General features: G+C 38.7%; 1 protein-coding gene across 1 annotated transcript in view; it reads right to left on the bottom strand.

Moving 5' to 3' along the window:
- Positions 1 to 598: 598 nt before the first annotated feature.
- LOC104803772 overlaps positions 599 to 15,880 on the bottom strand; it is a 19,680-nt gene continuing 4,398 nt past the window's right edge. Inside the window, exons 6-35 of the mRNA XM_010527820.1 lie at positions 15,595 to 15,689; positions 15,017 to 15,191; positions 14,381 to 14,805; positions 13,662 to 13,785; positions 13,165 to 13,260; positions 12,965 to 13,036; positions 12,350 to 12,487; positions 11,761 to 11,914; positions 11,278 to 11,627; positions 10,481 to 10,941; positions 10,062 to 10,385; positions 9,669 to 9,893; positions 8,521 to 8,611; positions 8,340 to 8,417; positions 7,950 to 8,240; positions 7,661 to 7,858; positions 6,976 to 7,464; positions 6,678 to 6,839; positions 6,183 to 6,515; positions 6,014 to 6,096; positions 5,798 to 5,905; positions 4,748 to 4,976; positions 4,164 to 4,529; positions 3,420 to 3,521; positions 2,716 to 2,859; positions 2,504 to 2,592; positions 2,068 to 2,150; positions 1,867 to 1,982; positions 1,505 to 1,590; positions 599 to 1,114 (exon numbers count right to left, since the gene is read on the bottom strand). Of these exons, the coding sequence (XP_010526122.1) occupies positions 949 to 1,114; positions 1,505 to 1,590; positions 1,867 to 1,982; positions 2,068 to 2,150; positions 2,504 to 2,592; positions 2,716 to 2,859; positions 3,420 to 3,521; positions 4,164 to 4,529; positions 4,748 to 4,976; positions 5,798 to 5,905; positions 6,014 to 6,096; positions 6,183 to 6,515; positions 6,678 to 6,839; positions 6,976 to 7,464; positions 7,661 to 7,858; positions 7,950 to 8,240; positions 8,340 to 8,417; positions 8,521 to 8,611; positions 9,669 to 9,893; positions 10,062 to 10,385; positions 10,481 to 10,941; positions 11,278 to 11,627; positions 11,761 to 11,914; positions 12,350 to 12,487; positions 12,965 to 13,036; positions 13,165 to 13,260; positions 13,662 to 13,785; positions 14,381 to 14,805; positions 15,017 to 15,191; positions 15,595 to 15,689 (5,853 nt within the window). The 3' untranslated portion in view covers positions 599 to 948. The remainder of the gene's footprint in view (positions 1,115 to 1,504; positions 1,591 to 1,866; positions 1,983 to 2,067; positions 2,151 to 2,503; positions 2,593 to 2,715; positions 2,860 to 3,419; positions 3,522 to 4,163; positions 4,530 to 4,747; positions 4,977 to 5,797; positions 5,906 to 6,013; positions 6,097 to 6,182; positions 6,516 to 6,677; positions 6,840 to 6,975; positions 7,465 to 7,660; positions 7,859 to 7,949; positions 8,241 to 8,339; positions 8,418 to 8,520; positions 8,612 to 9,668; positions 9,894 to 10,061; positions 10,386 to 10,480; positions 10,942 to 11,277; positions 11,628 to 11,760; positions 11,915 to 12,349; positions 12,488 to 12,964; positions 13,037 to 13,164; positions 13,261 to 13,661; positions 13,786 to 14,380; positions 14,806 to 15,016; positions 15,192 to 15,594; positions 15,690 to 15,880) is intronic.

Below are 15,880 nucleotides of genomic sequence, written 5' to 3'. Positions count from 1 at the left end.
ATATTTATACGAGATAAAGTATCATATGACGTCACCACATGGACGGTGAATTTTTCTTAAACAGAATCACACGTAAATTTTTATCTATGTATATAATCACACGTAAATTTTTATCTATTACATACATACATACATACATACATACATACATACATACATACATACATACATACATACATACATACATACATACATACACGCACATACATACACACACACACATACATACATACACGCACACACATACACACACACATACACACACACATACATACATACATACATACATACATACACACATACACACACACACACACACATACATACATACATACATACATACATACATACATACATACATACATACATACATACACACATACACACACACACACATACATACATACATACATACATACATACATACATACATACATACATACATACATACATACATACACATGCATGCATACATACACACACACATACATATACATACATACACATACATACATATATATATTATTCACAAAAAATGTTATAGGGGGGTTTAGAAGACCCAATTTCAATGCAGCAACCAAAGAATCAACAAACAACATGACAGTACAAACAAAGCCATCCTTCGTTTCTCTTTGAACTCTCACACGGACCGTTTGATATGAACCCAACAAAATGTAAGATGGAAAACACCAAATACCATCCATAACTGTGTCTCTTCCCTTCTTCTCTGTCAGTAAATATACAAAGCCAATATTGCCCCAGAGCTCTGTTAAAATAAGCGAGCTCGGTTACACAGAGAGAGAGAGAGAGGATTGCACACCCGAACTTTAACTTGTAGGCTTTTCTCTCACATTGGTAAGGCAACGAGGCAGCTAAATGACTAGAAACCCAGTCGGAGGAAGAGAGAGATATAACGCCGAGGTCTGTCTTCTCTCGAGAGATGAGCTTTTACATGTTCTGGGAGAGCCATTGCTTGCACATGTCGAGAACAGTGAGTGAATTGGCGTGTAGGGCTTGATGAGCTACGTATTGAACATCAGCCACACTTCCGCTTCTCGACGCGATCTGGAAAGCGCTTTTTAGGCGTCCACACACTACACAAGCCAGCACCTTTCTGCAAGGGTTTTAAAAACCATACATACATGAGCCGAAAATGATGGAAGATTGCATGTCCAGCTTGAAACAAAATCTATTAATGAGATTTACCAATTATATATAGTGATTATGTAACTTGGGAATGAGGCCATGTTGTTGTTGTATATAGTGATTATGTGTGAGTGCAAATGTGTATCAACAGCAAACAAACACGGACTAAACAAATTAAAAATATTTTATTTATCATGGGGTGTACAGACAAAAAATTAAGAGGTTATGATGATATTAGTTCATGGAGGAAAATCCACAGGGTTCAGGTAGGTCGAAGCATGAGGAATTATGATAGAAGATAGAAAACATGGTTAAAAAACATTCAGATCTTATGCATTTTAACTGAAACAGGTCTTACCTATGGCAGCTCTTTAACATGTCAATGAGACGGTCAGGCCGCTCTTTGTGCTTGTTGGCATATACATTGATTGCAGCACCCAGGACCTGCAACATTTCACAAAAATTTCGTAAGCCATTCCATGTATCTGAAAGCTTTGCCAAAATGAATCTCAAAATGCAAGTTTCAAAAGCAATATATATAGTTCATGAGCGCCCATATATGCTATCAACTCAAACCCAGGATTGATAAGGAAGTGATATAGCTTGCAGGAGATGCTCTTGTCAATAGTCGAATAAAATTTCTGAGCCCAGGAATTGGGTTTATATTGGATCATGATCTTTCCTACAACAACTAAGATTGTGACATTTTAATCGCATTACCTGGTCCCAGTCATCATCATTGATTGTCCCCTTAATGTTTTTGAAAAGTTCTGTCAACTGACTGCCTTTCTTCCTTTCAGCTAGTGAAGCAGCGACACCAGCATATATATCAACAGCTGAATAGTATGAAAGGAATAGTCAGATACCATATGCAACAACATTTGACAGATACTGATCGATGTGGTTTACAAGGAACGTCACCTGAGAGATTAAATTCATAGATAACCTGGAAAGCCAAGTCAAAGTTTTTCTCGACGAGGGTCTCCACGATCTCACATCTTCTCCTGAAAGACAAGAACCAAGAAGTATTGAATTCATTACTTAAAATTTCCGGTTAAGCAAATATGATTCACAGGTATGGTCTTTTAGTATTAAAAACTTATGTTTATAGAGTTGAGGCGCAGCTTTTAAGATATGGGGAAAATTCCAGTGTTCAATCATCTTGCTAAGGAAACACAGCCAGCCGCTATACCAAAGCTGGGATCAGATTTAGAGATGCAAAGAGAAAACCTCGCTATATTAGGGGGGAAAAAAGACGCTGTCAAATCCTCTCCTATCTTATCTGTTATGCTGCCCCTAAATTTTGCTTCCATCATCTCTGTTTCTTCGACTAAAGTGCTTGCGATTAGAGACAAACCTGGATGTCTCCGGATCATTTGGGTTTCCAAACAGAGAATGCTTCCACGGTGCTCCTTCTGAGTCACTGAAGGACTTCACCACATCAATCTGCAAAAAAAAATTGAAATCCTGAAGTGTGGACTTTAAAACTTACAAGACCCACTTTCTATGAGGAAATAAGGTCTTTGACAATTCATCAAAAGAATGAACAGGAAAGATATCCAGAATTACCTGCATTTTTACCCGAGAAGATAGCTTAACAAGACCTTCCTCACTCAGCTTCTCAGAGGCACTTTTCCCTCTAACACTCTTTGTCACAAGCTTTGTCGAATTTGAACCCCTATGCCGTGCTGTCAATGCATCATCAAAGTGCGCCTATATCCAGAAGCCAGTTAGAGACAAATAAACCAAAATAATAAAGGTGAGAAACAAGTAACATATGGATTATCATAGTCTGTTCAACACTAGCGTGTCTACATTCACGTTTTGCAAACATTACATCCGGGAATATTTCCAACCAGCACAGAATTTCAATTGTAATCTTTTTAGTCCATAAGCAACAAGTAACTTGCCTTGATGCTATTTAAACATCTTCCAGTGTTGCTCCAGTTCAGAAAATTGCATGGCATTTAGCAACCAAAACAGTGAGGATAAAGAAGCAGCATTTAAATATTCCTCACTCCTAAATTTGTGTTATATCCTGCCACAATCCTAACAATATCTGGTCTCTCTGAGTCTAAATTGATTCTAAATCACCTTATAATGCTAACTTTCCAAACCGAGTAATTGAAGCCTTTTGAGAAAAAAAAAGTGAAAACTGATCATGAGATTAGAGTCTTTTGGATTCAGTCATTGTTGAACATTGTAAGATAGATATCTCGAGTCGGATATGCTGTGGCAAACCCAATTAAGAAGGATAACAACCGAATTTTTACCATTGCATGCTCTAGATGTTTAACAGCTTCCTCCTGTGTGGAAGAATTCATGAAAAGCTGAATACAACAGAGCCCTGCAGTGACATGATCCTTCTTGATTACCTGGACAATTGAAAAAAGCAAGTGAATTATATTAGTTCTCACATTAATTCCAGAAATAGTAGTTTTCCAGTGGTTGCATACAATTTTATGAACTATTTACTCCCTCTTTCGAGACAGGGAAAGACTACTTAAATGAGATCATGATTGACAACCCAGAACTAGGACTGAAACAAGAGAAACAATTCAGTAAAGAGTATGGTATTGGGCATTATAAAGCCCGAATCATCAGTCTTAAACTAATTTCAAGCTTAAGCTTAGGTCCTTGGGAAAAGTCCATTTATAGAAGGTTCACCTTTCCTGCAAGATCAGAGGTAACAAAAAGTACTATTTGGATTTCTTTTACTTCCATCAGGCTGCAAGGGATGTGGTGCACAGGGGCGAGAAGATAAAATAAATTTGGTTGCCCCAACAATTCACACGAACATGCCTCTTCCAATGAGGATAAATCTACTAAGGAAGAAACTATGCACGCAGAAGAAAGTCATAAAAAAAAAAAGAAAAAAGAAAATAGAAGAACGTATCCACAGGTAGTAGATAAACAAAATAACAGAGGTGAAAGTTTGAATGAAATATTTCAGGTGGAAATAGTCCAACGCCAATAAAGTTGGAGGTGAAGACCAATAAAAAAAAGGATGTGCTCACCAGAAACTTGTATAGGTAATTGAAATGGCGGTGGGCCTCAAAGAAAGTACAGATGCGTGTCAGAGCTGCAGCTATGTACTGATTAACTGCTTGATCATGTTGCTTTGAAGATGCAATTCTTTCTGTAGTTACTTCCTCAAGGGCTGAAATAGCATCATAACCGACACAAAACTCGCATAAACTTTCAACGGTCCCATACTCAGTTGCCAACGGATCTGGTCTTTGAGGTGATGAAGATGAGCTCACTGAGCCCATGGATGAAGGTTGAGTAGGTGGAGGAACAGCATTAGGAGGAAAGAATAACATGCATGCATCCTTATAGTGTCCATTTCTAAACATAAAACCAAGCAAATTCTGGCGAGCATGCTGCAGAATCACAAGAACCAAAATCAATGACCAAAACTTGCAAAACATAATTTTGCAAATTCTGCATTAGTTTAATGCAAAAGTCATCACAAATTTGAAGACATGAGGTCTGTCAAAGGCATGAGTTTGTAAAAGAAAGCAATCATACAGTGACGTGATGCCAGGAGAGCAAACTTCCCAAAAGCAGTCAAGAAAGCACTAGAATAATTTTGACTTACTTCTTGCAAATAATTGACACACTCAGAGTAGCGAGTACTATCCAAGTTGCTCCGGGGCCCATCTTCGAATTCTGATCCAGACAAAGGATTACCCTTTTCCAATTCCTGAGATCTCCGGGACCTCTCAGAACGCGGGAAAGTAGATGGCATATGCAGAACATTAAGATATGAGTCTGCAGATAGAGAATCGTCCAAAATTGTTGGTGCACTCTTAGCCAAATGATCATACCTGTCATTTAACAAACAACCAAATAGCAAGATTAGATAGCAGATTACTATAGCGTTTTTCTCACATTTTTTTTTTTCCTTTCACTTGCCTTTCATCATGATCATCTTTTCCATTCTTTATGGATTAGAATTCATAAGACTTAAGCACGTTTAACTTCTTTAAAATACTTCAAATACCCCTTTGTTTAAATACATCCCATACTGCGGATATACTTCATTCCTATTTTTTTGTCTTCGTGAAGCTTTCATTAGAAGCTAGCTCTCTCAAGCTCGAGGAGCTGTATGCATTCAGACAAAGAAAAGCTGACCCATGTCCATACCAGCAGTATCAGCAAAGATTTACTTCATTAGCATGTGACAGGAGTTCACTAATATCAAAGGTTCTTTTGAGGTAAAATATGCTGCTGGCCACCACCTATCCCAAAAACTTAGCCTAATGTAGGTCAATCAATTAATAGAGCACCTTTCCATGTTAAAGTCCATTTATCTTTTCCTGGCTCTTAACATCTATTATACATCCATGTCTTTTGTCCTTCTTTTATACCAAATGGAACAGTAACTGCAACAAGATTGGTTAGTTGGGCGTCTCTTACAGGACAGACACCTGGGAAATAAAGGTAAGAGACAATTTATACGTAAACTCAACAGAAATAATCAGACTGCAACTGCTCTTCACTCTCGATAACGAGGCTCTGCTTCCGTGTTAAGAGCAAGAAAACAGCTTCTCGAGCTTTAGGTAATCTTGCTTATATTTCATATTAGATTGTGATATCAATATAAATCATAAACTAAGGGTTAGAAGAAGACATAAAGTATGCTTACATGGAACGCACAGCTGACACATCCACGGGTGGGCCTCCTTCGAGTGTATTTATTATCTCCTGAATGACTTCAGGAACTCCCTCACCCTTTATTAATTGAAAGGCTTGCCTGCAGACCACCAGATAAGAACGAGATCATTGCAAATGAGCTAAGATTGAGAAAAAGAAGAACGTTGGGTTCAAGTTAGTCGCCACAGCTTTTAAACTGGTCACATACTTGAACTTTACACGAGCTTGAGCATATCGTTCCATCCTTAACAAAGCAAGACCCCATTCTTTCCAGACAGGAAAAACATCAATCTGAGACAAATCATGTCAACAAACACAAGTTATTCCAAATGAAACAGCATAGACAAAAGTTAGAGCATTCCAGCTATGGTCGTTACCTTGCACTTTTTGCACATGTACACTGCCATGCTATACCGTTCATCAGAAATTAATCTGTCTCTCAAACGAGCAGACGACTCTTTATCAGCAATGTCATCAAGAGAAGCAGCGATTCCTGACCCTAAGAGACTCTGCAGCAATTCTGCACGCCCTAGCCAAACATCGGCTTGTGAAAGGACTTCTGATGGTTCATCCATCGATTGACTGCCAACACTAGAGCTGCCAGCATCAGAAGATACATCATCAACATCTCTACTTCTTTCAGTGTAGTTACTGGCCGAGTCAGTGGCACCAACAAGCTTTCTCAGCAATGTTTTAGCATAAGATAAGCCCTGCACAAACAGAAAAAGATAGTTTCAGTAGGCATGCAGACTAATAAGGGATGAACCTTCACCACATCAGGCTAATATAAATAACAAATGACAGAGACCATGAAAATTAAACCTTCCAAATATTTACATTAAACAAAAGCCTTCAGATAAATCATGCCGTACCTGCACAAATGTTTCAGTGGCATGATATGCTCGGCCAATTGTTTCCACAGATGCGCTCTCGGGCAACTGCTTGGAGCTTAACACGTTCTTCATTTGGTTAGTACATAACTCCAATGCACCTTTTGCTGATACCAACTCATCTGAACACAGCGAGAGCAAAGCCTACAGAAAGACAGAGAAGTTTCTTCTAAGCAGTCGTATTCAGCTATCCAACAACAGTTTCACTGACTGACACTTACAACTATAGTTCGGTGATGACAGCTAGATGCCAGAGCCAGAGGTGGAAGACTAGCATTACCTTGAAGAGAATAATATCCGGGGTGCTTTCATATTTATGAGATGCACGAACAGCTTCATCCTTACTTGTATCACCACTTAGCATCCATTCCTCAGCAATGGAGACAGAAGGTAGCCTATCTTGCCCATCTAGAGAATATGATGAGACACGATCCTCTTGAATTCCTGTCATCGCCTCCCATGCAGCTCTTTCAGGCGCTGCCAGTCCAGAATTTTTTCTTTTGCGATAAACATCCTTGGGAGCAGTCCTATTTTCAGTATTACGTGGAGCCCAAGAAAATGCTCTTCGAGCCTCTTTCTGCAAGTTGCTTAAGCTACTCGTGAAGGATGACTTTACAGTAGGCCCTGCTCTTGGTTTCTGTCTTAGTCTTGATCCCGACACAGATATCCGATGTTCTCTTAAGGGTGGGCTAATTGTGACAGATATTGCCTTTGCAGCATAAGCCATGATTACATTATTATCTCTCAATGCTGGAAATTCTTTGAGTATCTGAAGGAAACATAAAGGTTTACCTCAGGAAGTCAATAGATTAAAAAAAAAGGTTACGAAAAAAAGGTAGAATGAATGAGTAGCTAGTTAAAGGTATCCCAGACATCAACGAGGGCCACGGAAGCATCTTTCACAAGAATGGGGAAGATATGCAGCAGAACATGAATTTAAAAAGATGCAATCTGATGTACTTAACCTGTGAAGCATATTGTAATTGCTTCCTCATCAGCAGAACTTCTAATATTAAATGGGGATGCTCATGAAGCGAAGAACATCTCTGTTGCCAAGGAAGTGGCAATGCAGCTAACACTTTCAGACCTAAAGCCCAGGAATTAAGCCGAGAAACTTCCAAATCTGATAGATTGTTGTCTCTTCGCTTCAGGAAGAAGTGCACCTACAGAGAAGATGAGACAAACGTGATGCTAAAACTTAGGGAGGAAAATGACCTAGCGACACCATAGCAAACATGGTAAACGAGTTATTACGAGAAGCTGCTTCGAATATAGGTCAGGTAATAACTGCATTGCACCGATAACCACAGGCAGGGCATCAGCCGAATCTTGTAACGAAGAAAGAAATCGGGAAGCTTCAGCAGGACCACCACCATTGAGAGGATCAGTGGTCAGAAGCTTTACAAGCTGCCGTCCTTGTAATTCTCTTCTAAGATCTATTGATAATCCTGCACTTTCGGCTACTTCTAGAGCAGCAGAAACAGCTCCTTTCCCAGCCAACCTAAGAGCTAACCCTTCAGGATCTTCTTTACATTCTGCTTCCACCTGTTTCCATTCAAGATCTTTTGCATCTTTAAGTAACACCGACTTAAGAAAACCAAGTTAGAATCAACATTAATCTCAAACAAATGGGAGAAACGTCACCTCTTGCCAGCTGCTATGGTGATCATCTGCACTTAATATGTGGCTGTACTTCTGCAGAGCTTTTCTCCTTTGCAACACCTAGATGCACAAAGAAGTCAAAGAGAGTATATTCAGGTTTCCATTAATCGGGCTTTCTAACAAGCAATTATCCAGAGCATAAAGCAAACCACACTTATACTACCTCATGCCTAGTTGGATCACTTTCAGAAAGATGACAACTACACATGGTAAGAACGTTTAAAGCTGCATCAAGCTCCCACCTGTGCATATACCTGAAACCATGGTTTACTGGACTTAAAAACCTGTACGATAAATTCAGAACATACCACATGGCAGAATATACTACACAGAAAGACGAGAGTTTCTTTACTGAGTCTCAACTAATGTAAGCATAAGGTCCACTTTACAAGTTTGTTTGGCACTTACATGCCACGCCATAATACTATTTGGCTTGAAAAAGTTTAAAAAACAAAAGACCGAATAACTTAGCATGGACAACTTACAAGAAATCTGCCAATAAAACATATATAGGATAACCAGGCATCACAAGACCTTAAGTTGGCAAAATAAAACTGGAGTTTATGGTTTATACACTTTCGAGAGCCAATATTCCGCAACTTTCCGATGAAGCACAACAGATTAGACCAATAGTGTAATCCTCGGAAGTAAGAATATATCAATGACTAATACTACACACAAAACCAACAAAAGCAAATGCTGTCTTTATCTGATGCATCTCACTCTTATCCTGTTAATCTAATTACCCGAGTCTTCAAATATCCTAAAAGCTTAAGAAGAAAAGCACAACATTTTCAAGTTCATATGTTAAATCCTAACTTCATCTACTGAACGTTCATCTATCTTGCAGCCACATGACCCTACCGCTATGACATATGAAGTTTATTATAACAGGTAACTCACTGAAGCTAATTTTCCACATAACTCACATGGTCATACGCACAGAAACTTGTAGTAGAGAACTTAAAGCGACTGATTCTGTTATTTCCTCATCTAAAGTTTAATCTCTTTTATCAATTTTCTTGAGATATCACCAGGTAAGCTGAGAAGCGCTACGGTTGGATCAACTGAGCTGGTTACCATTCAATCCAACCGGAAGGTTTACCATCATTAATCACTACCCAGTCAGAAGAAATTAAAAGTTTCAAACCAATTGGCTGTATTTTAGCATTAAAAGAGTCATCTTTCACTACATTAATCTTCTGAGAACCAAACAAAAATGCTTAAACAAATATCAGCCCTCAACACAACTGCAGCCAGATGGATAATTATTGCAACCAACACTATTGTATAAAGCATAAATTTACTTACGTGAGAGCAAGTGTTGCTGCTCGTTGCTTATCCTTAAGCCGCAGGCAATATTGCCAACTCTCGCTCCAGATATTATGCCCTCCATATCCCTGAGATTGTCCTAAAATGGAATGATTTTCTTCTCCATGCTCAATTAGGAGCTGCAGCAACCGATCAGAAGCTCCATTCCGCAAGAAACGATCAGAAATTGCTAAAGCATCCATTAGTTTCCCTTCATCTATCAATCTAGCATAAAAACCAACCAATGGATGTGATGCAAAAAGCATTCAAGTACTAATAGACTCAAACCGAATCTCAAACCAGCAAAAAGTCTGAAGACTTGTCATGTGTCAAATGAACCAAAAGAAAAATCCAAGACATGAAAAATTGATCAAAGATAACGAAGAAAGATACCTGTCTACAGCTTTCTCATAGGGCACTTCATTTTCCCAATCAAAAGAAAGAAAAACTGTAGGATCACTTCTATCCATTCCAGTGTCAAAGAGTCCACCACCATCTTGAGCACTGTCTGTCATTGCTGGTTGAGAGCTATTGCTAGGAGAAAAATCATCTGCTTCTGACTCTGAGTCACTATCATTTTCGAGAAGCCTCTTTATTGCTGGTCTTTCATCAGGTTTAATCCGTGCGTCGTCGTTTTTCTGTGTAGCTGTCACAACAAATTCAGAAACTCGATGGAGATTGGTCTGCATTTGAATCCATCGGTTTAAAGTGGGAAACCTGGGTAAGCCAAAAACACAACAAAGATGAGAACAAATATCTACTTAGTTGGTACTAGCGTTGATGAGGAGAAAAATTCTTTGGCTTGACAGTACCTCTCAGACTGATCAAGAGCAAACTCATAAAACAACCTATCTGCATCAGGAGGGCTTAGAAATTCATCATTCATAGAATTGGATATGACAGAATCACTACCATTGTACAATACACTGCTACCGAATACAGATGCCAAAACTGCACGTACTGGGGATATTTTGACCAGATGTCTGATAATATCCAATTGGAGGGGGTACAGCGGGACCCCAGGTGTTGCTGAGGAACGAACATAGCAATTGGGTTTAACCTCTTTTGAAGGAGAGAGAACTTTACTCTCTGAAGGAGAATAAGGAGTTGTTGGAGTGACAGGAATACAGGCCCATCCATGGCCAGACCGTGGAGGATAAACCGGTGGAACACAAGCAGATATAACTTCATGGACAAAATCTACAGACATCACCTCAGCAACTTTTGCAGCTGCATCTGTGCTACTTCGATCAAATACCAGACGAGTCAGTAGCTGCAACAGTCAACAAAAAAAAGAGGTTAACCTCTAGATGCATTCCACATAATAAAAAGAAAAAAATATTGGCTTCACAGGTCGCCAATTATGTTTTAACCATTCCAATACGAAGTCTAATAGTTCCACACAAAATACCAAGAATCTTAAGGGGACAACACATAAGTCGAACAGATTTTTATGCACCAAAGATACTAGAGTTTGCAGAGGCTGAAGCAAAAGGAGGCCAATCTGGATGTTTTAAATTAAAACAAGGTTTATTAGACCACGTAGTATAGTCTAGAAAAGAGGTCTTAATGGCAGAAATCCAGAGCACGAAAAGTTGAGAAATCTTACATCTTTAGGCCACTCATAAACAAGGGAGAAAAAGTTGAAATCATGAGTTGAATCAGTCCCATCTACTATGTCGCCTATAGCAGCTATATGAAGGATGAACTGTGATAGATAAGTAGACAGTTTGTTGCTTAATGGACCAAACAACCTCTTCCCCTTGTCTTCTGCTTCATGAGTACCTGGATGCCCATCCACATATCTAGTCGCTGAACCAGATGAACTCTGCTTCATAGATTTTAACCCGAGACCAAGAACTCTATCCTTATCAATGACAGCATTGGATCCTTCCCCTTTGAGTATGTCTACTTCTGTTTTTTCATCAGCAATAGCTCTCGCAAGGTTATGAAGTTTACCTACGGTTTTACATGAATGACCAATCAGAACAAACACAAAGGGTCTGAAAAATGTAAAAGCACAAACAGATAACACCATTATATTCCAGAAGAGCTGCAAAGAGAGCGAGAAGAGGAAGACTGGAGAAAATACCACTCAGGAACTGTCGCTTGCCCTTGTGAGCATCATCGATCATTTGCTGCAGCAATGCTAGAGCACGATCTTTTTGTCCAGGTCTATGTGACTCCATGCAAGACGAAATGATGGTATCCCCACTAAAAACGGCTTGAAGAACCGGAGGGTTATCCTGGTGAGTCATAGTTTAGGAGAATCAATAGTCAAAAGGGCAAGCAAACATGATAAAACAGAAATGAGAACTAAATTTCATTGAAATCTATCCACAAACAGTGCAAAAAAAAATATTTACAAGATTGTTTGTGTACAATTTCAAATTAAGAACACAAGGAACACGTATATCCTAAATATCCTTCCACAATCCACATATGGAACGAAAAGCATGATCAGCACTGCTATTCCTTTGTCAAACTATATTTTCTCAACCCGTATTACTTCCAGAAGCTAGAACTCTAACAGTTGTAATGCGTTTATCCTCCCCGCTCTCCGGCAGACATGAGAGAAATGGAAGCCTAAAACGAAAGTTGTACCATCTAACCAGGTAAAAAAAAATATCATACTAAATTACTTGCAGCCTAGGACTCTTTTAAGGCAATCGAAGACTTACATGTTCTAGAAACTCATGGAGACATTTAAGGACCCGTCGTGACACAGAGATAATCGCTACTTCATGGACCTGATCCCAGTAAGTAAAACCCGCCTTTGGAGAACCTCCGGGATAGATTTCTGACAACATAATTTGAGACTGCACAATACAAGTAAAACACTTTTTAGGAAGAATAGTCGTTACACTTTCTCGAACTTATAAAGTCAATAAAACAGGAAAGGTTTTCAACACTGTTGGATTGAAACAGCTTTCATTTTAAAAGTCAACCTTGTTTAACAATGTTCATGAAAATAAAAGGGCCAGATTTGCCTCCAAGTTTGCTTGCATGATCAAAAAAAAGTATTACGGGGTATAACAAAACTAGGAACACAAATATATAAGGGTGTTCCAGTGAACCAAACTTCCAGACCCTACTTCACTCACTTTTTCATTCTTTCTTGCGTCTCAACTCCATCAGACTTATACTTGCAGAAAACATGAATAAATAGAAGAGTCTGAAGAGTATCAAAAGAAATATAAAAGACAGAAAATATGAACTGAGACCAAGTAAAACTAGAAGAAGAATGGGTAACTATAAATCAAGTTAAAATAAAAGGAAATGCTGAGAATGCTTGCCTGATCCAGAAGTTGTTGGGAAATTTTTGCAGACTTGGCAGAGGATGTGGCAACATCTATGCAAAGTAGAATCTAGCATGAGAAGAAGAAGCTTCAAATTACTTAGAGGTAGACATGGCAATTGATCGAAAATTTATTGCTGTAAGAATGTGGTGATGAAACGGTATACCAAGACATGGATTGGAACTACAAGAACTTACCACAGCCAATGGACTTAATTGAGAAGATAGAGAACAAAAATCTAGTTCTTGTAGTGCAGATGTTCCATCAGCAGCACGAGACATCACATTTTCTACCTGGAAAGAATAAAAAACAAAAGCTATACATGTAATTAAGCTCCACAGAATTCTCACTATTTCTTAGATTCATGGACCAATTCAAAAAAAAAGAAAAACATAAAATAGTAACAGATGAATTCGAACAAAGCTATAATTGATCTACACGACCGAAGAATTCATCCTGTGAACAACTATACAGTCACACTACAAGATGTGTCCCTCTTGATGTACAGTAAAAAGGTAAGTAAGACATTCAACATAACAATCCCTTAATCATGGTTGTGACTGGAAGTTCTCAACGGCGAGAGACAGAAGTCTCATAATAGAAAAATGTAATCCTATTTATCAAGATAGAATAAACATTTAAGGTGAAAAATAAGGTAGGACTATAAGAGAATATTGTGAAATGTGAAAGATACCGAAGTTTTTTTGAAGGCATTATCCACCCATTCAGCCAACTCAAGGGTAGCTTTGTCCTCTGCCGATAAAGCAAGCCGATGAACTGCCTCCTCTCCAATGTCATATTTAGCTCTTTGGATGCAGCTGCAGAGTGAAAAGAACATCACTACCTTAACGAATTGCGAGAAAAGGCAACATGTAACCTTGGAGCATTGAGTTCCAACTGGGGGAGTTCTTGACAGGAAAAAAGCAAACAAATTATGATATACAAAACATTGTTTCACTCAGCAGAAAAATTTAACTTGTAGATCATTTTTATCAGCACGCCAGAACACCTGTTCTATCAACATTTCACAGTGGGAAACAATACAGACAGCAGCTCAGGTTTTACCAGGAAGGCAACTTCACCAACAGACCTTCCTCAAGGAGAACAAAAAGTTCAAACCACTAAGTTTTTTGGTAAATCCTATCGCCAAACATGTCCCAGCTGAAGCTAAATGTTAAACTAATTCTGAAAATGTCAAATCTTATGAAAAAGGAAAATTAGAATCAATCTTTCAAAGTATGTTTAATCGGTGTTCATTCTCTCTTTCAGAACATCGTTGAAGACCAAGATCACATCAGCTTGCAGAAAAATTCACTAGGATAGCAGACTTGAACACGGGACAAAAATAAAAGGCAGGCCACACTTTTTGTTGATAACATGAAACATCAAACGTGAGAAGGAACCAACACTCACAGGTTAAGCAATTTCGTAGGGGCTGCCCTTAGAACACTCAACACCTCCTTCACGCCCCACTGGCGTTCAGAAAACGGTAGAAGATGTTGCATAATAGATAACCGCCACTCACAATCTTCAATAAAACGCCTAGCAGTGGTTGCTCTCCACTCTAAAGCTTGTCTTCCGTCAGCACTGAAATCACCATTCAGTTGACACTCTTGTTCAATTACATTTGACGGAAGATTACGACGTAATACATCAAGCAGCTGTTCTGTGAATGATATAACAATTTTCTTCCCCCCTTCTCCTGTTGTATCATCAGCTTCATCCAATGCAGATGTAGCAATTGATTCAGAAAAGCATTCTGACGAGCCACATAGAGTAGAACTGAGAGGGATGTCATCAATATGTAAAAGTGAAATAATTATGTTCACCATCAAAATCTGCATAAGCAAGTGATCTCATGTTACAAAGAGATGCAAACTTTAAAATGAAGATTAAACCTTACGAATGAGAGAAGCCACACTAATATTTACCAATGTTACAAACAGATCTCATGTGGCATGATGCATACGTCAACATGTTTTAGCCACACAAAAGAAGATGGAATGACTGTTCTCTTGCAGCCCATAAACATGCCTATAGATATATTACCTTGCGTGGAACATTTTTAATGGCCTCCAAATGGTTAGTGAGGTCTTTTAAATGGTGAAATACAACTCGATGACTAGCATCACTTTCATTTTTCATGGCCTCCTCTGTTGCACCTAATGCTAGAACAGTAGACTCCAATGCATAACGCATATGCATCAGTTCAATATCTTGCATCCTGATATGTAAGAAGACATCAAAAGAGAATAAGGTCTTTTCCGAGAAAAAGATTCTAAAATTTCACAAATGTTAGAATAAACTTCAAAAAGATTCCACAGGCCTGCCAGCATAAGCCAAAGGCAAACCAGCTTTAATAGAAGACAAAGCAATATACCAACAAAATCAACAAAAAGATACAAGAATTCACACGCTAACAAATACTCTTTTTTTGGGGGGGACACTACAACACTATACTGCTCAAGTTACCAAAAGTGACTACTTGTCGATAGAAAAAGATAAAGAAGAGAGAGGACCAGTTTTCCACCTACAAACACATACCATCCAGCCAAGAGATGAAGAGACTAAACCGATTTAAAGTAGCTTATTCACAAGACAACTACATATATTTTGATCGAACTAACCTCCTCCAGGCTTCCGCAGTTGAAGCGATAGGTTGCATGCTAATCAATGCAATTGCATCTTGATACTTTATGCTTGGAACGACGTCAAACAATACCTACAAAATGGTGTGCTTTTATAAATTGCAGTTTTAAGAACACTAGGCTGTATAAAGAACTCGTGCAGGTTATAATAAAACCCAGGCCAACAATGCCAGCTGTCATTTATGTTCAGATACAGCATATAAGCATACCAAGATTGAATACAATCCAGTCCTACAGTGCATGAAACCCCCCCCCTCCACACCCC

This window comes from Tarenaya hassleriana, unplaced genomic scaffold, assembly GCF_000463585.1.
Source record: "Tarenaya hassleriana unplaced genomic scaffold, ASM46358v1 Cleome9, whole genome shotgun sequence".
Taxonomy (NCBI): domain Eukaryota; kingdom Viridiplantae; phylum Streptophyta; class Magnoliopsida; order Brassicales; family Cleomaceae; genus Tarenaya; species Tarenaya hassleriana.
Note: the sequence above shows the minus strand (reverse complement) of the source record. Positions and strands in the feature narration are given on the sequence as shown.